We start from the raw sequence: 20,796 nt of genomic DNA on the forward strand, positions 1-20,796 counted from the left end.
AGGACAACAGACATGCGCATCGTCGTGTGGTAAGGCTGGCAAAATGATTGATTTATTGTCCCGCGGCCCAAGACTTTTCTTCTGAAGGAGAACTCTTGTGACCCCCCCACCCCCAGTGGTGCTTGATTGCTTTAATGCTGTAGTCATCATGCTGTTCTCCACTCCAGCTCTGTGGAGACAGATGTCCGCCCCCCACAGTGTGGGTTCTGTTTTGGTGCTTGCTCATGTTGGGGGTGGGTTAGGTTCCTTCACTAAAAACTGCAATCAACTTGAAAAAATAACACCCATTGCTCATGAGCAGCAAATGAAGTTGCATCTGTTGAAATACTTCCAGGTTAAGTGCAGGTTGGTCAGCAGGGGGCGGCGTTACGTCATAAAGCATCACCTTGTTGCCTTGGCAACCAGCGTTCCCCGCCGGCGCAAAGGAAGAACGTTTCGGCGTGTAGTGTCGGCTGGATCGTCGGCGTCATAAAGCATCGGCTCCCCAATTAGAAGCGTTGCAATTGTTAGCTTGGTGTTCCAAGCCACCCGCCCGCCCCCATTTTGCCCCCAGAGAGGACAGAGGTGAGAACACACACTTTAAAATGCCTTCCACGATCGATAGCCTTCTGAAGGCGATCTCAGCAAACATGTGACTTTCATGACAAATATTGTAAACATACAGCAATAGTTTAAGCGCGGACGAGGTAGGCAGGGCGTCCTCCTTTTTACAGGACGTCCCTGAACGCGACAGGCTGTGCGACCAAGTGAAGCGTTCAAACAAGGACGACGACGACAACAAACGAGCACGGATATCGATCGAGGACACAATCAGGAAAGCCGGAATCGATGGTGTCCAACGGAAGACCTGCTCGGGTTCTATTCCGGCCGCTCGGTGACGAAGACACGTCGTGTATTTTTGTCCTTTTCCGAACGACGACCGCTAGCCGTCCTCGTGCAGGCTAGTGACGTCATGTTAGCTCCAGCTAGCCGTCCATCCCAGGAAGCATCCGTGTATCGATTTGGAAAGTGACCCGCGGTTGGGACAAAGGGGGGGAGGCTTTTTTCCAACCCGGAAGAGGGCGCCTCTGTTCGAGCAGCCATTGTCGTTTCCTGCCGGACAACCGGAAACATGAGCTGGTTAGTGATCAATCATCGCACGTGCCATCCGCTATGTGCGGCAATGAGTGATTGATGGACGATTAGGTCGTGTTGGCGATACAAATGTGTGAAAATGAGCCGCTTGGTTGCAGTTGGTGCGTTTGCCACAGAGGGGCGCTGTCGTCTGTGTTATGATACAAGGCTGGTCGCTGAGGTGTGCTGTGACCTCTGACCTCCCCGCATGTTGTATCCTTGTAGGGTCTGTGACGTCACGACAACTTGAAGCCCACTCAGCGCCTCCGAGGGGCGGGTGGGGTGAAAGAGGAGCTCCTCGCCATGGAGGTTCGCTTCGGCAGCATCGTCTTCAGCTCCAAGTTTGACTCTGGGAACCTGGCCCGTGTGGAGAGGGTGAACAGGACCACGCCCAGCCCCTCTCCTGAAGCCGCCACCGCAGCCGCCGCCGGGGGGGCCGCATCGGCGCCAGGCATACCCGACTACGAGTTCAACGTTTGGACACAGCCGGACTGTGCGGGCACGGAACACGAGAACGGCAATAGGTGACATCATTACGCCGTTTTCCTCTCTCGTACGGCTCGCGCTCAGCACAGGGAAGAACCCACTGTAGAGCATCAAGCTGGCGTTTGGCAGGATGAAGACGACATTTTACATCAGTCATGTCGTTTTATGAGAATAAGGTTGGAATGTTAAATTCCTGGATGTGAAGAAAAGAAAATACAGAGAAATATTTGGGGGGGGGGGCAATTTTACATCTATGCACCATCGAGGCCAGTGTTCCTTTAGACACACTAACCACCTGACCCAGCATGCCTTGTGGCGGGAATGTATGGGGTTTTTTGGGGGGGGGGGGGCATGGGTATTGTGTGTAGATAATGATAATATAAAAAATGGTAGCCGGGATTGGCCTGCCGTTGGTCAGCTGGGATAGGCTCCAGCACAGCCCTGCCACCCTGGTGAGGACAAGCGGCACAGAAGATGGATGACAGGATGTCCTCTTTTCCTTCCTCCGTCAGATCCTGGTTTCACTTCAGCGTGCAGGGCGTGGCAGCCGGCAAGCTGCTGAAGATCAGCGTGATGAACATGAACAACCAGAGGAAGCTCTACAGCCAAGGCATGGCACCTCTGGTGCGCACGGTTCCCGGCAAGAACAGGTGGGAGAGGGTCCGCGACCGGCCGACCACTGAGGTACGCCAACACTTCATGGCGCCGACACTCGGAGGTGTCACGACACCCTGCGTCGTCTTCTCTTGCTTGTCAAGATCGTACGCAACCAGTTCGTGCTGTCCTTCACCCACCGGCTGGCGGATGTGCGAGGTGCCACCACCTTCTTCTCCTTCTGCTTCCCCTTCTCCTACACCGAGTGCCAGGAGATGCTGCAGCACTTGGACAACAGCTACCAGCACGGTGCTGAGCTCGGCACCGGGAGGTAAGAGCACTGCGGGGGCGCCGGGCGCCTTGGCGGTGGCTGACCCCGCCTCTCGCCTCAGCCCCCCCGGCAGCGTGTACTATCACAGGGAGCTGCTGTGCCGCTCCCTGGACGGCAACAGGGTGGACCTGCTCACTGTGACCAACTGCAGCGGGATGCAGGACCAGCGGGAACCTCGTCTGCCGCAGCTCTTCCCGGACGCCGACACCCAGCGCCCACATCGCTTCGCTGACAAAAAAGTAGGTCGCTAAAGGTCGTCTGCTCTTGTCTACGTCGTCTGACGAGGCGGCGGCACCTCCGCAGGTGTTCTTCCTCAGCAGCCGCGTCCACCCGGGCGAGACCCCCTCCTCCTTCGTCTTCAACGGCTTCCTCAGCTTCATCCTGAGGAGAGACGACCCCCGAGCCCACGCGCTAAGGAACATGTTCGTCTTCAAGCTCATCCCCATGCTCAACCCCGATGGCGTCGTCAGGGGACACTACAGGTCAGTGTCAAGGTCGCCCAAGTGGCAAGGCCTTGGACGTGCCGCATCGCTGAGAAAGGGTCACCACGACCAGCTCATCACTTCTACACAAAGAAGCCAGAAAAAAGTCGGAATATTGTGTCAATTAAAGGGTAATTCTTCTTCTATTTTACAGGAATAGACCAGTCATAATTTTCGGAAAAGTCAGGTTCATTTTGCCAGAGAAAAAAAGGTCATATCACCGAGAAAAAGATGGTGTTTTGCAGCCAAAAAGTCGCAATATTACAATAGTAATATTGCATGCTCCCATTTGAGGAAATATTACCAGCATGAATAAGTCATCACCTTTAAGCTTTTCCATCTTTCTTCACATCTGAACAATTTGCTGGCGAATTGGGGAAAAACATGACATCTAGTAGAAGCTAAATATGTCATTTCTTCCGCCACACTAAAAGTCATTTTCATGAAAAGTGCAGTTGTAAGTTAGTAGTTGTCAAGTCATGGAGATGTCACCATTATGTACCTTGTTATATACCATTCTGTACGTTATTATACACCCGTACCTTCATGATCATCAGCGTGAAAGAACGGAGACCAAAGTGTAAAATAAAAAGGTTCTCGTCATCGACCGGATGCTAACTTCTTTCCTTCCCCGTGCAGGACGGACTCCCGGGGCGTGAACCTGAACAGACAGTACCTGAACCCCAGCCCCGAGCTGCACCCGTCCATCTACGCCGCCAAAGCGCTGCTGCTGTATCATCACGTACACAACAGAATGCAGGCCTGGGGGCCCGGGGCCCCACCCATCCACACGGAGGCCGCTGGCCAGCGCCGGACCACCCTCCCCCTCACCGCTCTGGAAGTCAGCCTGAACCAGCGCAACACGGAGAAGGACGCCGGCCCGGCCCGGCCCGAGGTCCCGATGGCCACGGAAGAAAATGGTTGGGGGGGTGCGGACGAGGTGGCCAAGGAGGACCCCGGCAGCTTGTCCAGCTCCTCGGAGACGGTCGCCGTGCCGCCACGGCTTCGGGAGGACGAGGAGCAGGGATCCATTCCGCCAAAGGAGGGGGGCGTGGCCTACTACGTGGACTTGCACGGCCACGCCTCCAAGCGGGGGTGCTTCATGTACGGAAACAACCTTCCTGACGAGAGCCAGCAGGTGATGTTTGTTTGCAGCGCTGTCGGGCCCCAGACAGGAAGTCGAGCATTGTGCTTCCTGTGCATGCAGGTGGAGAACATGCTCTACCCCAGGCTGATCGCCATCAACTCGCCGCACTTTGACTTTGTGGGGTGCAACTTTTCCGAGAAAAACATGTACGCGCGGGACAAGCGTGACGGCCAGTCGAAAGAAGGCAGCGGGCGGGTGGCCGTCCACAAAGCCATCGGGCTTCTTCACAGGTGAGACACGCCCAAAACACGGCAAGCATCCCAACGCTGTCCTCACGCCGCCTTGCTCCTTGCTAGCTACACGCTGGAATGCAACTACAACACCGGGAAGGCGCTCAACACCATCCCCGCCGCTTGCCATGACAACGGCAGGGCCACGCCCCCTCCCCTGCCCGCCTTCCCACCCAAATACACGCCAGAAATATTTGAACAGGTCAGACAAGTCCCGAGGAGAAAGGGGGCGGGGGGAGTCTGACTTGGACTGCTTTGTGGCACCAGGTGGGGCGCGCCGTGGCCATCTCAGCGCTGGACATGGCCGAGTGCAACCCGTGGCCGCGCCTGGTCCTGTCGGAGCACAGCTGCCTGGGGAACCTGCGGGCGTGGGTCCTCAAGCACGTCCGCAGCACCGCCGCCCAGACCGCCAACCACCACGGCAAGGCCTCGCCGCCCAAGATCCTCCACAAGTGAGTTGACGCGCACACACCACACGCACGGGCGTCGGCGCGCCTGCTCACACCTCTGTGTTGGTGACGGCCGCCAGCGGTCTGAGCGCTTCGGCCGCCGAGGGCTCCTTCAGTCGCGTGCGCTGCAACAGCCAGAGCAGCGGCAGCCTGACACCCTCCCCGAAGATGCACAGCTCGCCCAGCTTCACTTTCGGGTGCCCCCCGCCCACAGCCAACACGCAGAACCACGGCGTGCGTGGCGGCAAGTCCCTCGGGTCCGTGCGGGGTGAGTCGTCTGCTGTCGCATGAATAACCCGTGCCCGCCCCTAAAAGCATGACTCCGCCTCCACTAGCATGACCCCACCCCCGCCCCCCGACTATGGGTCCCGCATGTTTCTCAGCAGGTGTCTGTCTCCGTAGACACGAAACCTCCGGAGAAGTGGCGCCCGCCTCAGCACCGCACCGTCCTGCGTTCCCCCGGCAACAGCCACGCACCCGCCCACACGCCTCCTCCGCCCTCCTCACCCCCCTCCTCTTCCTCCTCCTCCTCATCGGTGTCTGCGGCAGGCTCCTGTCTCCCGTCCTCCATCGGTACGGCAGGTGTGTACTCCCTCCAGACCCCGCCCCCCGCCCAGGGCTGTGGCCCGAGCTCAGCCCGCAGCCCCTGCGGGGGGCGCCGCTGCCAGCGGGAGAAGCAGGACTAATACGGCTTGGGTGTGCTGCGTGTGATGTAAACATCCATATTGTATACATGTAGAGATATATGGATATTATAAAGATATACAGTATTTTATAGGTAGACCTTTTTATGGCTTAAAATTGCTCTGATGTGACGACATGAGCGGAGTTTTCCAACAGCAACAGCAGCCCAGTGTTGGCTTTTACATCATGTCTTGTCAAAGCATCTTCCTGCTGGACAATGCTGAGTCCTTTTAGTGGTCTCCCTGTAGATAGCGCCATCAAAACACTTTCTATTTCATTGACCATCTAGAGTATTGCACTGCACTGTATGCCTTGCCTATGAGCTCAGAGCATCCGTACCATCAATACCATAAGTACCATCCACACCATCTGAACCATCAATATCATCCATACCATCTGAACCATCAGTACCATCAATATCATCCATACCATCTGAACCATCAGTACCATCAATATCATCCATACCATCTGAACCATCAGTACCATCAATATCATCCATACCATCTGAACCATCAGTACCATCAATATCATCCATACCATCTGAACCATCAGTACCATCAATATCATCCATACCATCTGAACCATCCATACCATCCTCTCATGAGTTGGCCCGTCTCGCTGGACTAAAATTGTCCTAAAAACAACTGAGCACCCAAATGGAGGAATGAGGAGAAAGTCGCGTGGAGCTGTGCTGGGGTAGTCTGATGGAAACACCCGCCCGCCAACATTGATGACGCCACGGCGTGGGCAGCACTGGAGGCAGGGTGGCTGAGGTTGGAGCGAGGATCTAACTACCAACCTCCTGAGCCACTGTCGCCCGTCTTGATGAAGTCCATCAGAAATGCACGGATGGCGAGAACGCCCACTCGGCTGCTTGACGGGGTGGAACAGGACAGGGCGGGGCGGGACTGCCTGGACATTTCTGGAAGTTTCTGAGCTGCAGCCGCGACTTGAAGAGGAGAGCAGACGTGTGCATGGAGGTGTCCATGGTGGACGCTGATATTTGCTACACGTTACATAAGACGCTGAACCTCAAGAGTACCCTTGTTGGAGGCGTTCTGGGTGGAATAGGCGGGTCCCCATTAGGCGCATTCATTCCTTGCCTCTTTTTTTACATCTCGACAACGCGCAGAAAGAAGGATTATGGGACAAGTCCATTTTCCTTCCAACGTAGGCGTAGGAGGAAAGAGACGTTGCCTTTCCTGTCCTCCTCACGCCGTGCTGTGTTTGTCCCTGCGTGTGCTTGGCAGGCCTCGGCTGTGCAGACTTTCAGGCGGCTCGGTCCAAAGCGCCTTTCGCCGCACGCCCCGGCCGAGGAGGGCGAGGGTGCAGAAATCCTAACCCCCACCCGGGCCATCGCCCCACAGCGGTCTGACTCCCTCGCCAGCCATACAAGGTTTGTCTGCTTTTGGTGGTTCTCACGCTTCTTTCCATCTGCCACAGACTCCACAAGACTGCGGACCCCAGCACATCCTGGCCTCCCTCAGGTTCACCAAGTGAGTCCGAGGTCTTCTCTCGTCCTCGCGCCACGGCTGCCGAGCACATAAAACATGAGCGGCCACTCATTCTAACCTGTCACTCCTGCAGGTGTGAGCTGCCGCCGCACGCCGGCCGCTCCTCCGGCAGGAAGGCGGGGTCGTCCGAAAGCACCGCCGCACGTCACAACAAGACCCGCCCTAATTTAGTCCTTCAAGGTCAGGTCTCTTTATGAAGCTCATGTTTAGCAAGCCTCCTTCATCGTGACTTCTCATGTGGCATTCCAGCTGACGAGCGAGCCAAACCGCAGACCTGCAAAGCCCCCAAGAGGACCACCGCCCGAGCCCGTGTCGTCAAATAGCAACCCTCTCACCTGCACATCATTGGCTACCGTACCTGGCAACCCCCCCTCAATGATGAGTCACCAGTCTTTAGTAGATGATCTACTACAACCAAAACCTTCTGCCTTTAAGTACGGCACCAAATGGTGGAATCTTCACTCCCAAACGGAGATGTGTGGTCACACCTCCACACATCCTTACATTATCATCGTAGCCATCTCCACTAGTTCACACATTAGCAGTCAACACGCTCCGCAAATATCCATGCGTTCCCACAAAAGCCGCATTTATCAGCACATATCAGCGGAAAGAGAAATACGGCATCGTCTACCTGCAGCGTTCAAGGACGCCGCCCACAACAAATATGATCAACTGTGGCCAATAACGATCAATAATGATTCCAATTTCCAATCACATTTGATGTAGTTAATCACAAGCATTTTGCTACATTTGTGCATATGTATTTTAATCGTTGCACCTGAAAGCTTCCTGCGGCCCCACCCGCGGACCGGTACTGAGCCAGGACCCGGTGGTTGGGGACCCCCTGCTCTCGGCAGCCAAAAGCGTGGGTATTTGACCTCCAACCCTGCAAAACAAAGCATAAGAACCTGAGCCCCAGTAGGACGCCTCTCTGGTTTCCCAGCATCGACTCAATAAGACAAATATTCACCTTGGCTATTTTTAGGAACTCTTTGGTTGACTTGGCCAAAGTCATCCGTGTTTTCATTGCTTTGGTCGTCCTTTGGACCAGGGAGCGGGGCAGTTTGCTCCATGACACCCTGGTGATTCCGTGACTGGTGACGGCATCATCGTGCCAGGGTGTGGAGCATCCTGTGTGGATGGTAGATGTTGGCCACCTATGTTCTTCATGCTCCATCGGCGTGTCCTCGTTAAGGTGCCTTCACCACAGCACATACGGGGGGCACGCAGCCAGGCACCACGGTCACCTGGCAAACATCCCATCCTCATATCCTCGCCATCCCCACTAAGAACGTTAATCGTGACGTGTGAAGGTTGTGAAGTACTCGTGTACCCAATGCCGTGCGTACCCATAAATGTTCCAATAAATACTCTGTACAGCAAACACTCGTAGAGGAAATCACTGAAACATCCAAGTACTGCATGTGTGTATTTTATTTACACAAACTACTGCACAGTCTTTGGGAAATCATTTTTAGGCTGGGGAGGGAATGTTTCCTGGTGCCGATTCAATATCTGTGGAAGAGGAAAAACACCATTGATGTGATTTAATATTCATTTTCTGTGCTGCTTAATCCTCACTGGGATAGCGGGTGTGCTGGAGCCTATCCCAGCAGACTTCAGCTAGAGACGGGGTACCCCCTGGCCTGGTGGCCAGCCAATGGCAGGGCACATAGACAACCAGGGTCGGGTGATAAAGAGAATGACTTCTACGCCATCAATGATAAAACGTAAACAAGCGGAGTTGATGACATGGCGCCATGGCAGATAGGCAAGATGAATGAAATGCTGTCATGGGGTCTCCTCTTCCAGAGTGCGAGTGGAAGCTAGCAGGGTTAGCGTGTGTGACGCAGGCTGGGTGGGTATATTTCCACCTGGTGGTGGGTTAGGCTGGTTTATACGGCCCTGCGACCACCGAGTGAAAAAACACAGGAACATAGCATACATATTTTCATCATAGCTCGTCTTAGCCGTGAATACATATGCTGCACACACTAAACATTTTCGTGACTGTCCTTCAAAATAAGAGCGGTGTTTGCCCCATGTCTGTGTACACGAAACAAGAGTGTGATAAAACTATCTTCCATATGCAGTTGGAATGGCATGGGGGACTACATCTTCCTTCATGACAAGCACAGACATCAGGTGATTTAGTAGCAATGTGTGTAGAACAGTTCGCCAGATTGTTACCAATAAATACATGCGCTTTACCATTTCACACACGTCTGCTAGCCATATATTGATATGGCTTAAGCTTTGTAAAGTTTTATACAAGACTCTGCTGAATGTACATTTTATATTGTCATAGTGTGATAATCCTAAAGATATCCTGATACATGCTCAGGTCCATATCGCCCAACCTTACCATTGTCTTCCTCTTTCTACCTCTTTGTATATCTTTCCAACACACAGAGGAGACCAAGACGTGTTCATGTCTCACACAGGATGGTGGATGATGGTCTCCGTTCAAAAGGCGTACTTTTCCTTTAAAAAACAGCGAGATCTTTCCCGGCCCCCCACAAATACATTTGGCGGGCCACAACTAGATTTGGTAGCATAACTCTTAAAAACACATCAGTGATACTACCAGAGAAGAACATAATAGAGCCACTTTGACGTTATATTTTGCCGCTTGAGATTGTATTTGTCTACAACGCAAGTGACAACAAATAACAAACAAAGTAACTTGATGAATGAGACTATTGAGTCTGCCAAGGATTCACCCACCGCTCCAGGTCGGCTTCTAGTCCTGCTTCTTGGGGTTGTTGACGGCCACGTAGTGGTACAAGACTACCAGCAGGAACAACGACACGCCAAGCATGTTGGCAAAGATGGCCAGTTGCACGTCGGTCACCATTCTGTCAAACATGATCACAAATGCATTCGTATTAAGCACACAGAGACGCGAGTACGGGAAATATCTCAAACGCCCGACAACCGGTTAGCTTAGCTCGCTAGCTAGCTAGCAAACAACACAAGCACTTCAAGCAGTAAAACGTGGAACAAACAATCACAATCGTGATCCCGTTGACCTTCTCTGGTTCTGCGGTTACTTACGTTATCAGCTCTCTCTTTTTTTTAACAATTTGGTTGAAAGCGCCGTTTCTTAGGACCACAGAAGCCAAGCGCTAAGTCTCTTCCGGTTTAACAGGAAATACACGTCGCGCTACATATGCCAAATGTTGCGTTCCATTCCATTCGTAAATATGAAAAACACCGACAAACGCGAATGGTTTAATCAATTGTAGGTAAAAATAGGACCACTTAGCCATTGATATACGCAAGGAAAAATGTAGAAATCGTTTAGTGCTTAGCCTTTTCATTCTCACCACTGGAAAACACAACTAGACTAGACACAGACGCAGTACGAAGTCCCCAAATCACAGAGATCCTTGAATACCACACGCCCCGCCTTCCCACAACAAAAACATCTGGAAGCAATCCAAGATGGCCGCCGCGACCACAGCGGGGCTCGAAGCCCACAGTATGGAAGACAAGAAATTCGAATATTTCTCGTCCATCAACTCCATGGCCAAGAAGATAATGCAAGAGCGGGAGAAAATCAAGACCAAGCACGGCTCGACGTGGGAGAAAATGTCACCGCAGGAACAAGACAGCGCCATCGACAACTGGATGATGGATCCTCACATACGAGGCCGATACGCGATGCACAAAGTAGACCGAGAGGAGGTGGACTGTTATCCCAAAGTGCTCATACAAACCGGGCAGAAGATTGTCCATTTCGGGGAGGAGGTGCGTATAAAGATGTCGCGGTGTAAATGAAAACATGGCGACTTTTATGAGTGTGTCGACAATCGCCTGCTGTCTCCGGTTGTAGTGACTAGCCACGTAGAAATGGCACCGTGCTAGCTAGCACATCTGGCGAACAGTCGTTACGGGCGCTTGGAGTTAGGAAATATTCATGTCCACTATCGTGAAATAAAGCAGCCCTGCGTGTTTCTCCAGGACATCACCTGGCAAGATGAACATTCGGCCCCCTTCTCATGGGAAACCAAGGTAAGCTCGACCTTCAACGAACACACCGTGGCGTGATCAAGTTAGCTTCCTACTGGATTGAAGGTGGTGTGACCCAATGTGCGGTGCGGCCGTTTGTACACCTTCCTTCTCCATCGAGCACACGGTGCATGTTGGACCCGGGTCACTTTGAAAACCACCTGGCCCATCATGCACCGTACCAGACCCATCACCCATCTTGCAGACCCCAAAGGTTCTTATAAGACCAACAGTTTGATTAGTGAAACCACCTTTGTTTTTAAAAGCTGAAAATGACAAAAACCTGGGTCACCCCCCAAATGGAATCATTTCCACCGTATCGTGTTTCCGAGCATTCCCAAACATTTCATCCGGTGCTGCATTCAGGGGCGCTAGTAAAAATGTGACATGAAATAGTGTCTGTCCTGCATCGGCCTTTCCACCTTCAATCGCCCCGAATGGGAAGCCATTTCCATGAGAAGTTTGGTCTTTCAGAGCCAGCTGGAATTCAGCCTGACATCAGGCGCTGCTGACCAGGCGGCGTCTGTCTCCCAGGGGGACCCCAAACCCTCAAAGACCCCCCACTCCAACTATCTTGGAAAGACCACGGCTACCAAGGTAGGATGCTGGACTTGTATGGACCCGTAGGTTAGACATTGGCACCGATCACCTGAAAGCCACGTATTGGCTGATCCCGTCTTACCTGATGATGATGATGATGATGATGGTGGTGGTGGTGGTGGTGCGGTTGAAGGTGTCCGTGAGTGAGAGCAGGAGACCCGAGGAGTCGTCTGCTTTCTGGAAGATCAGTGCAGAGCGGTCCAGGCTGGAGGGGGAGCAAGCGGACTTCCAGTCCCTGACCCCCAGTCAGATCAAGTCCCTGGAGAAAGGAGAGAAGCCACTGCCCTCTTACCTGCGCCAGGTGAGCCTCGGGTGACGCTCACGTGGTTTCTGCTCCTTTGGCTCAAGGTCAAAGTGTTCTTCCACAGGAGTCATCTTTCCCCCCCAAAGAGCAGGAGGCGGCGGCAGACCCCCAGCCTGCGCCCCCATCCAGGCCCACCAAGCAGCGAGCACCCAAGCCCCCGGCGCCGCAGCCCCCTGCGGTCGTGAGCGCCACGCCGGCGTCCATCTCCATCTCACCTGGCCCCGCCCCTCCGGTCGTGGTCTCGGCGGGGGGGGGCTGGGAGCGATCTCAGAGCACGCTGCCGGCCGTGGGCTACACCGTGGACGAGGTGTACCCCTCCAACGCCCTCTCCAAGGAGGACGAGGCCTCACCCAGCAGTCCCGTCTTTTCCCAGGTGACCTTGAACGCACCAACAGACGAGAACCATTGGCTGTGGTCAGAGTTCTGTCATGGCAATGAAGTCCTCAAGTTAGACAATGTCTGTCAGAGTTGGCGTGTGCTTGGGGGGTCTGACCGTGGCTTCCCTCCCCCTGCAGTTCAACACCAGCAGCAACATCCTGAAGACGGGCTTCGACTTCCTGGACAACTGGTAGGCTTCTGCCGCGTGACGGACGGCGTCACGGCCAGCGTCACGGCCACCTCGCCGCTCCACGGCCGCATCCTCCCTCCCTCCCTCCCTCCCCGGTCAGCTTGGAACGCTTCCTTCCCTTCTGCCCCCCCCCCCACCTTGGCGCTCAGTCCCACGCGCCGGACATTCTGTATTACTCGTGCTTTTTCTCCTAGATTGTTTCCTGCGTGGGAGGGGGCGTGCCTCGCCACTTGCTGTTCAACCACGCCGATGATTGCTGTGTGGCGATTGGCCACGGCGTACCGTCAGTTCTCGGCCTAAATTCAGTCCTTTCTGGGACACAAATGTCTAATCCAACGCCACTACAAATACGGTTTCAACAAAACGTATAGGAACCTACGCTGGCCGCACGGAGGCACGAGTAACACACAAGCACCAGACTCCATTGTTGCAACGACAATGGGCTTTTATTGCAATGCTGGCTTATACAGTAGTTGCGTTATCCATAATACCACTACTGGTGTAGCCTCCAGCTACAACAGTAATTGCGTTATCCATAATAGCAACTACTGGTGTAGCCTCCAGCTTCAACATTGGTTGTGTTATGGATAACACAACTACTAGTGTAGCCTCCAGCTACAACAGTAATTGTGTTATCCATAATAACAACTACTGGTGTAGCCTCCAGCTACAACAGTAATTGTGTTATCCATAATAACAACTACTGGTGTAGCCTCCAGCTTCAACATTGGTTGTGTTATGGATAACAACTACTGGTGTAGCCTCCAGCTACAACAGTAGTTGTTATCCATAACAACACAACTACTGGTGTAGCCTCCAGCTTCAACCAACATTACTTCCTCTTCTGGAACACATTTATTCAATCACAAGCATATTTATGTCTTATTTTCTCTTATGATGGCTACTACATTAGGCTGTAGGTGTGTACAGGTGACTATAGGGCTGTTAGGTCACGTCTAGAGCTCTAGATATATTAAAAGTGTATGTAGAAGGTTGCACAGTACCAAAATATATTTATGAATAAAGAGTGGATTTAAATCAGCACTGCAAATTTGAGATCCCTGGATGAGATGGTAGAGAAGACACGCACGTTCTAATCATGGCGCATCTTTTTCCATCTTTATCAGCACGACACAACCAGAGCCATTTTACCCCCCCCCCCCCCCATATGAGACTTGCGTGGATGATGATCCGTATGACGTATGAATGCCAGCCATTACAGGACTACCTTTAAGTCACGCCAATAAAAGGAAGAAATGCTTGGTGTTGTCATTTGGGACTTGACCATGATGCGGTGCAGAGCATCATGCTGGTGCAACATGATATGAGGGATTTATGATATCAATTTCAAATGTTTACACTGCTTTTTACTAAATTCTACAGTACATCAAGAATCATCAAGAATTTCCACTTTCATTCTTGTGAATTTATGACTTTTTCATTTGCATCCACATGGGAGAAAATGGCGCAGGAAGCGTACGCTATTTGCTAAGAAGCAGCGTGCTACGGTATGCGTTCCTGAGGGACGCCAGCGGCCAAGGTGGCGACTGGGGGGGGGTCGGCTGACTGTACTCTCTGTGACTGCTGAGGAGGGGCGGTGGCCAGGAGGGTTTGGACGTTGGCAGACTTGTAAAGGATGGTGGCCTGAAGGTGGGATTAAGCGGGCCCTTGGCAGCACCTGCCTGAGGGGAAGTGTAGGAAAGGAAACGGGATGGGGGAGGCGCGGAGGGCTTTCCTGTCTGCCAAGCACTGAAGCGACGCCCTGAAAAAGCAAATAAAGGAGAAGGGGTTGCTAGGACGTTGTTTGGATCCTGTTTTCCAGCCTGTGGACGTCTCTGTGGGAGGCCCGCTGACTGGGAGGGGGGAGGGAGAGAGAGCGGGAGGCTTTTTTTCCGACTTCTTTCCTTCCTCGGAGTCAGGAGGCTGAAAATGGGAGCGATCACCACCTCGCTCGCACTCCTGTCTTTATGCTCGCTGGGCTGGTGTCTTCCTGCCGGGACGCCGCCACCAAGCCAGGTCAGTCCGCTTCCGGCACCCTGCTAGCTTACGTTAGGCCAGGCTCTGGCTTTCGGGGTGGGGGGTGGGGGGGTGTTGGCTCATCGTTGCTGGCTAATCTTGACCACGCCAACTCCTGTCCTAACTTTGTAGGGTTGCCATGCTGGCTCCTAAATGCCACCAAATACGGCCACCCTGGCTACGAGGCTCTTCGCAAACATCATCACTGCTGCTCATGGCGGACTAGTCGTCCAACAAACGCACCTCTCGACTAACTACTCATTGCTTTGCCCAAGTGAAGCCTTTTCTAGCACAGACGTGGCAGAAGGACCTAATCCATGCCTCTTGCTACTTACTATGCTGCCTTGCACTGCACTCTGTGTGTATGCTAGCGGCGCTGCCTCCACCCGCCCGAGCCAAGACACTGTATGGTTCTCACTCCGTTCATGTAGTTGTTCCATGAACAACTACATGAACTAGTCGTCCAACAAACGCACCTCTCGACTAACTACTCATTGCTTTGCCCAAGTGAAGCCTTTTCTAGCACAGACGTGGCAGAAGGACCTAATCCATGCCTCTTGCTACTTACTATGCTGCCTTGCACTGCACTCTGTGTGTATGCTAGCGGCGCTGCCTCCACCCGCCCGAGCCAAGACACTGTATGGTTCTCACTCCGTTCATGTAGTTGTTCCATGGAACAGACTTGCCATGGTGCTGAAGGCGATGCGCAGAGTGAACCCTCATGCTGCCTGTTTATTGCTCATCCACTTCATCTTCACTTCCTGTGTGATGGATGGATGGATTGATTGATTGATGATGGCCCTAAGCTTAGTGCCCACCAGGATCACAGCCGCTTACGCCATATGTACAAACACGTACCAAAATGACTTCCCATAAGGCATTGCATCTGAGCAACATTCATTGACGTCAGCCTCCCTCCTGGCTTTGGGCTCCAGGTCCTCTGGCTCCCTCTGGTGGATACAGGCATTGCAGCGGCATCCACCTTTTTTCTATGCTCCTCCAATGAAATGGTTCTCTCAAACAAAATGCATTATGGGAAAACTTTCAAATGCTTTTCCATTTTTCACTCATAATGCTAGACATTTGCATGTTTGAGTGTTAAGTTCCTGTGCGATGAGTGAACCCGTTCTACTGAGTCCAGCGGGTTGACAAGCTTATCATGGCTTGTTTTCACACTCATGATTGGCTGCTGTCAAATAGAGCGCTGACCGGTCCTTACGCACTGACGTGGACACATGCATGGCTGCCGCACACAGGCACAGCCAAGCTAGCCGGCGAGCTCACGTTCCCTGGCTAAATGTCCTTCAACTGCTTGTCAAACGCCATTTCTCTCAGGCGTCTCAGCCAGACGTGAAAAAGGGCAGAGGCGATGTTCCCGACGCCCTTCCCGTGTCCGAGCTGGAGCCCACCCACGCGACGTCTGACTTTGAAAACTCCTACAACTACGTTTGTACGTCCTCACATCTTCTCACACACGCCGCTAGCATCACAAGCTCCACCGACGTCTCTTCTGCCCCGCAGTGTCCAGGCTGGCCGGGATGGACCAGGCCATCCACAAACTCAACGTGGGACACTACACCCTGGACGTCAATGTGGGCCAGCTGATGGAGCATCTGTCCAGGATGGATGGTAAGGAACCCGCAGCGTTAGCTAGAGCGTTAGCTTCAGTCATGAACCGTTTCGCCTTCCTTTCCAACATGGCAGCAAAAATGGTGGAGCTGGAAGATCAAATCCGGGACGTCTACCAGCACAGCAAAGACAACCGTAAGGAGATGGGACGACTGGAAGGTAGCTCCTTCATTCTCACTGCTGCTTCAGACCAATCACAGCCCAAGCCAGGCCTTCAAAATAAAAGCACGACGGCAAAGAGTTGCACCGCTGCCATGCCTCTTTTATTTTGAAGGTCTGGTGGTGTGCATTAGGTGGAAGTGGGAAACTATTCAAATGGGAAGGGGAGGGTGTCAGGTGTGGGACCAAACACGCACCCAGGATGCACACAGGTTTTCCTCTCTGCCAATCAGGTTGCCAGAAGGGCCTGAGGGTGGGCTACAAGTGCTACCTGGTCTACAACAGCTACGAGCACTACGCCGGTGCGTCCAGGAAGTGCCTGGAGCGAGGGGGCCGCATGGCCATGCCCCGCGACCGGCGCGAGCAGGAGGCGCTGGCCGGCTACGTCAAGTCCTTCTTCCATCCGGGCAACTGGCCCGTGTGGCTGGGCATCAACGACCTGAGCTCCGAGGGCCGGTACATCTTCGACGATGGCACGCAGGTCTCCTACTTCCAGTGGCGCAGGCACTTCCTGTCCAGCCAGCCCGATGGCGGCAAGCGTGAGAACTGCGTGGCCATGTCGTCGGACGACGGCGACTGGTGGGACCACTACTGCGATCGGGCCATGAACTACCTGTGCGAGTTTGACGACAGGGTGGCGCTCTAGAGTTGGGCCGTGATGGCGCTCGTGGGAGGAAACACGGGCGTAACCATAGCAACGGGAAGCCAAGCTTTTTCAACATTCATCCCAATGCTAGCTAGCTTCAAAGAGTAGCCCCTCCGCACAGCCCACATGCTAGCCAGCAGTAAGGACACATTTATCCAAGAGGAGACTGAGGGCAGCACCGGGCTAGCGGTGTTCTCCTCCTCGACTGGCAACTTAGCTTCGGCCACATAACGGCCACATTTCAGTGTAGCTGTAATGTTGGAAATACAGTGGAAGGGGAAAGGAATAATAGTAATTAGTGGTGGTTTTTAACGAAGGAGTCCACTTTTGCCACCAGATGGCTATAAAAGAAGGCATGCACGTTTGGGACACTTTTGATGCGACACAAAGTTTTAATAGTTGTTTAAAGACATGATTGATGCTTCCTCGCCGTGTGGTGTTAGCATTTCTCTGATGATGCTAAACTTCCACACGCCGTTTCTTGCTGAAGGCGGGGTTGACATTTACTAATATTGGATGATGATTGTTCCTAGAATCGCTATTACCCTTCATGACCACACGGGGTCGCCAAACTCAGGTTTTCTTCACTGACAAATCAACGATTGGACATGAAAACAGATCCATCAAAGCACTGACCTAACCACGAGGAGTCGGCATCTTCGCCTCACTCTTCCACATCAGTCACGCCTCATCACGGCGGCGTGAGGGCGGGGCGTGACGTCATCAAGGTGGGTCAAAGCGTCGCTCACCTCCAGTTAAAAGTGCTCTGACCTGACCTGCCGGGCTGGCCCGCCACCTTTCTTAGTCGGCAGACTCGCACGCCTGCAGGATGCGGCCGACACAGGGTCTGTCCATCGGGGTTTTGGACTGGTGGAACAGGAGGATCTGCTTGCTGTCGCTCAGCAGGAAGTCTCCTCCCATCTACAAAACACAAACCACGGACACATTATCACCATCTGTGGCTTTTTTAATCCAAGAAATATTTGGTACAGTGCCGAAAACCCTTTTACCACCATTAGAGCCCTCCACACGTGAAGTAACACCCCTATAGTCACCATTGCGCCCCAATTACCCAATATGGTAGACAGAGTAAGATATACAAGACATAGAAAGGCGTTTACCACCCTCTACATTCACTTTTACCACCATTAGAGCCCTCCACACATGAAATAACACCCCTACAGTCACCATTACGCCCCAATTACCCAATATGGTAGACAGACATAAGAAAGGCATTTACCACCTTCTACATTCACTTTTTTGCAAGATTAGCTCCATCCAGACATGAAATAACAACCCAAGGAGATGAATCTTCCAACAAATTGGTACGGGTTACTGCTACCCAAACACAAAGTGTATATTATTATTATATTATGATATTATTATTAAGTGCATATTAGTGTATTTTGACCTGGTAGAGGTCTTCCAGGAGGTGCAGGGGGAATTCAGGGAAGTCTCTGTCCACTGCTGGATACTGGGAATACTGGAGCAGCGTGCCAAAGCTCAAGACCTTGGCATAGGACGAGACCAGTCCAAAGCTCCTGTAGATCTGCAGCAGAGAAGACGTGCGTCAGAACATGTGACATGAATGAACGCTTCCAAACGTGCAAATACTTTTCTTTGGGAGTCCAGCACCAAGTCCAAAGTGCAGCCCGTCTGCTGCAGCCACAGCCGAGCCCCCTCCAGGGAGCCGAAACACACCACCAAGACCTTCACGGACCGAGCCTCCAGGGCAGCCTGCACACAAGACCAAAGTAGACCTGATACGCCATCTAGCCCAGCATCCACCTTTTCATCTCTTCAGAAGACACAGAAGCGAGAAGGACGTGGTGGACCAGACCGACCAGGCTGCCCTCCAGCTGGGCCACGTGGTCGCGTCACGGCAGTCATCCAAAGTGTCTGATGAGGACCAGCAGGAGCTTCTGACCCCGGGAGCGGTACTGGTCCAGCGTAACTCTCCTGTTTGGACGACAAACACCTCAGGCTGCATCAGCGCCTCGGAAAGAGGGAACTTACTTCCCGCTGCGTCCATCCATCAGCAAAGTCTCATGGCTAAAGATGTCCGCCGCCGCAGTGGCGCCGCTCCACAATGGAGGAAGACCTTCATCCACGAAGCGCAGGAAGGCGTCCCACTCGCTCTGTAAGCAGATACGTGATCAGGGCTACGAGTCGATGTGGGTGATGTGGCGAGCAGGGACGTGGGACGTGGATGGAGTTTTACAAGATGGAAAAAATATGAACTATTGAATCATGAATAATTGACCAGCATAGAATTGAGGTGTTAGATAAAAACAGAAGCCATAATATGATGAGAAAGAAAAGAAAATGTTCCAACATCATAGGAAGGATGTGGAAATATCACGGGAAGAGCATTTACAACAAGTTGAAATCCAAGGAGATGAAAAGCCGCCAGGCCAGCAAGCAGAGCAAGATGTAGCGATGGGCAAACGTTACAAACGTTACCAACCTGCAGCTGCAGCAGCTCGTCCACCTGCTCCCGGACGTCTGCACGGCTGCAAAAACGAAAAGAGGGCGTTTTGGAAATCCAAGGAAGTCCAGCTGAATAGGTGCAGATTGTGGAAGATGTAGAAAGGGCCTGACGTGACATAAAGAATAAGGAGGCCCTTTGTTTCTGTATGCATGCAAGTGCTGACGGGACGCGGACCTCTGCTAAGAACAGGTGAGAGCTGCTGGCTACCAGAAATGCTAAGCTAACTTACTGATACCACTTCCCCCACAAGGCCTCAGCTTCCGTCTTCTTCTGCACGCCGACGCTGCTCAGCAGGAACACAGCACAGCATCAATTAGCTTTGTAGCTTTCTTCATCACCCAGGAGCAAGGAGTCCTTCTCCCCGCTGAGTCCTTCTTACCTCCTGTAGAAGTCTGCTCCTGCTGCGATCAGGCCGTACAAAGTAGCGATTTTGTGGGGGACAAACTTTTCCAGGGAGGCTGGATGACAACAAAATAATAAGGTAAATAACAAGGTAAGCTAAAATAACAAGATATGCCTTTATTCGTCCCTCAGTGGGGAAATTTGTAAGGAACTACAAGGAACAAGTAGCAAGGAAAGCCAAGCGTATTGTCTTCTAAATGACACTTTATCCTTTCACCCTGTCAGCATGGTGCACCTTGTGTGGGTTTATGGCCCAGGTGGTGCCAACAGGTACTTTACCCCGGCAATTGGAGCATTTATCACTGACTTGTATCCGCCATGACGAGGTATGGAGCCAAAGGTGTCCGAACAACACGGTCAACAGACAAACACAAGGCTGCTCTTTTTTAAATCCTACTGTGCTTTTTTAAAATATTCAATTTCTATGAAGTATGCTGGAACATGCGAATTTCCCCATGGGGATGAATAAAGTACCTAGCCTAGCCTAGCCTAGCTACCCAACTACCTGCCTTCTTTCCTTCCTTACCTTCAGAGTCCTTCTTGGCCTGCTGCAGCAGAACTTGGCCCAGGTTGACGAGCAGCTTCAGGGCCACCAGGAGGGTCTCCGCCTCCTGGACCACGTCTTCATCCATGTCCAAGGCGATCTTCTGGACTCTTTCGAATAAAACACGTCCAAAGTTCGAGATAAAGCATTTCCGGGTTAATCATGTGATCGGAGAGCAGCGGCAATTCAGACGTCAGGACGTGGTCCCTCTAGTGGTGAGACGCAGCCATTGCAGGAAGGCCAAGTTTGTGTTGGTAAAATGGAGGGGGGGCTTAGCATGCCCTCTAGTGGTGAGACGCTGCCATTGCAGGAAAGCCTAGTTTGTGTTGGTAAAATGGGGGGGCTTTGCATGCAATGTGACGAACAAAGAGCAGATTTACGAGTGGCCAG

General features: G+C 52.7%; 5 protein-coding genes across 12 annotated transcripts; 3 read left to right on the forward strand and 2 right to left on the reverse strand.

The window, feature by feature from the left end:
* Window positions 1–423: 423 nt before the first annotated feature.
* On the forward strand, window positions 424–8,417 carry agbl5 (AGBL carboxypeptidase 5). Of its 4 annotated transcripts, none has more exons than XM_058071159.2 (16): window positions 424–564; window positions 1,339–1,637; window positions 2,112–2,283; window positions 2,358–2,524; window positions 2,586–2,763; window positions 2,828–3,006; window positions 3,646–4,144; window positions 4,214–4,383; window positions 4,450–4,585; window positions 4,651–4,835; window positions 4,913–5,100; window positions 5,235–5,414; window positions 6,767–6,885; window positions 6,960–7,012; window positions 7,104–7,210; window positions 7,280–8,417. In XM_058071159.2, exons 2-16 carry the CDS (start codon window positions 1,417–1,419, stop codon window positions 7,351–7,353), a joined length of 2,628 nt encoding a protein of 875 aa, XP_057927142.2. In that variant the 5' UTR covers window positions 424–564; window positions 1,339–1,416; the 3' UTR covers window positions 7,354–8,417. The 4 variants fall into 4 exon arrangements, 3 of the variants coding, with proteins under 3 accessions (XP_057927142.2, XP_057927134.2, XP_078650859.1); XM_058071151.2 differs by lacking the exon at window positions 424–564 and adding an exon at window positions 592–1,119; XM_078794733.1 differs by lacking the exons at window positions 424–564; window positions 5,235–5,414 and adding an exon at window positions 593–1,119.
* A 32-nt stretch (window positions 8,418–8,449) lies between these two features.
* Window positions 8,450–10,187, reverse strand: ost4 (oligosaccharyltransferase complex subunit 4 (non-catalytic)). Its single transcript, XM_058071435.2, has 3 exons — window positions 10,091–10,187; window positions 9,761–9,891; window positions 8,450–8,548 (listed from the first exon to the last, which is right to left on the reverse strand). Exon 2 carries the CDS (start codon window positions 9,888–9,890, stop codon window positions 9,777–9,779), a length of 114 nt encoding a protein of 37 aa, XP_057927418.1. The 5' UTR covers window position 9,891; window positions 10,091–10,187; the 3' UTR covers window positions 8,450–8,548; window positions 9,761–9,776.
* Window positions 10,188–10,433: 246 nt separating this feature from the next.
* On the forward strand, window positions 10,434–13,952 carry lg11h1orf198 (linkage group 11 C1orf198 homolog). Of its 2 annotated transcripts, XM_078794736.1 has the most exons (7): window positions 10,434–10,786; window positions 11,000–11,050; window positions 11,522–11,644; window positions 11,781–11,948; window positions 12,016–12,324; window positions 12,467–12,519; window positions 12,714–13,952. In XM_078794736.1, coding segments are annotated over exons 1-7 (1,011 nt in total). In that variant the 5' UTR covers window positions 10,434–10,480; the 3' UTR covers window positions 12,715–13,952. The 2 variants fall into 2 exon arrangements, with proteins under 2 accessions (XP_078650862.1, XP_057927293.2); XM_058071310.2 differs by having other exon boundaries at window positions 12,467–13,951.
* A 77-nt stretch (window positions 13,953–14,029) lies between these two features.
* clec11a (C-type lectin domain containing 11A) lies at window positions 14,030–18,322 on the forward strand. Of its 4 annotated transcripts, XM_058071369.2 has the most exons (5): window positions 14,074–14,535; window positions 15,871–15,985; window positions 16,057–16,164; window positions 16,240–16,323; window positions 16,557–18,322. In XM_058071369.2, exons 1-5 carry the CDS (start codon window positions 14,449–14,451, stop codon window positions 16,967–16,969), a joined length of 807 nt encoding a protein of 268 aa, XP_057927352.1. In that variant the 5' UTR covers window positions 14,074–14,448; the 3' UTR covers window positions 16,970–18,322. The 4 variants fall into 4 exon arrangements, with proteins under 4 accessions (XP_057927337.2, XP_057927352.1, XP_057927329.2 ...); XM_058071354.2 differs by having other exon boundaries at window positions 14,030–14,535; window positions 16,057–16,323; XM_058071360.2 differs by lacking the exon at window positions 14,074–14,535 and having other exon boundaries at window positions 15,023–15,985.
* selenol (selenoprotein L) lies at window positions 17,253–20,749 on the reverse strand. Its single transcript, XM_058071325.2, has 9 exons — window positions 20,389–20,749; window positions 19,840–19,918; window positions 19,690–19,743; window positions 19,437–19,482; window positions 18,986–19,107; window positions 18,814–18,928; window positions 18,584–18,706; window positions 18,381–18,518; window positions 17,253–17,890 (listed from the first exon to the last, which is right to left on the reverse strand). Exons 1-9 carry the CDS (start codon window positions 20,492–20,494, stop codon window positions 17,771–17,773), a joined length of 903 nt encoding a protein of 300 aa, XP_057927308.2. The 5' UTR covers window positions 20,495–20,749; the 3' UTR covers window positions 17,253–17,770.
* Between the last annotated feature and the right edge of the window lie 47 nt (window positions 20,750–20,796).

The sequence above is a fragment of the Doryrhamphus excisus genome, linkage group LG11, assembly GCF_037039965.1.
Source record: "Doryrhamphus excisus strain RoL-2023G ecotype Guam linkage group LG11, RoL_Dexc_Guam_v1.1, whole genome shotgun sequence".
Classification (NCBI taxonomy): domain Eukaryota; kingdom Metazoa; phylum Chordata; class Actinopteri; order Syngnathiformes; family Syngnathidae; genus Doryrhamphus; species Doryrhamphus excisus.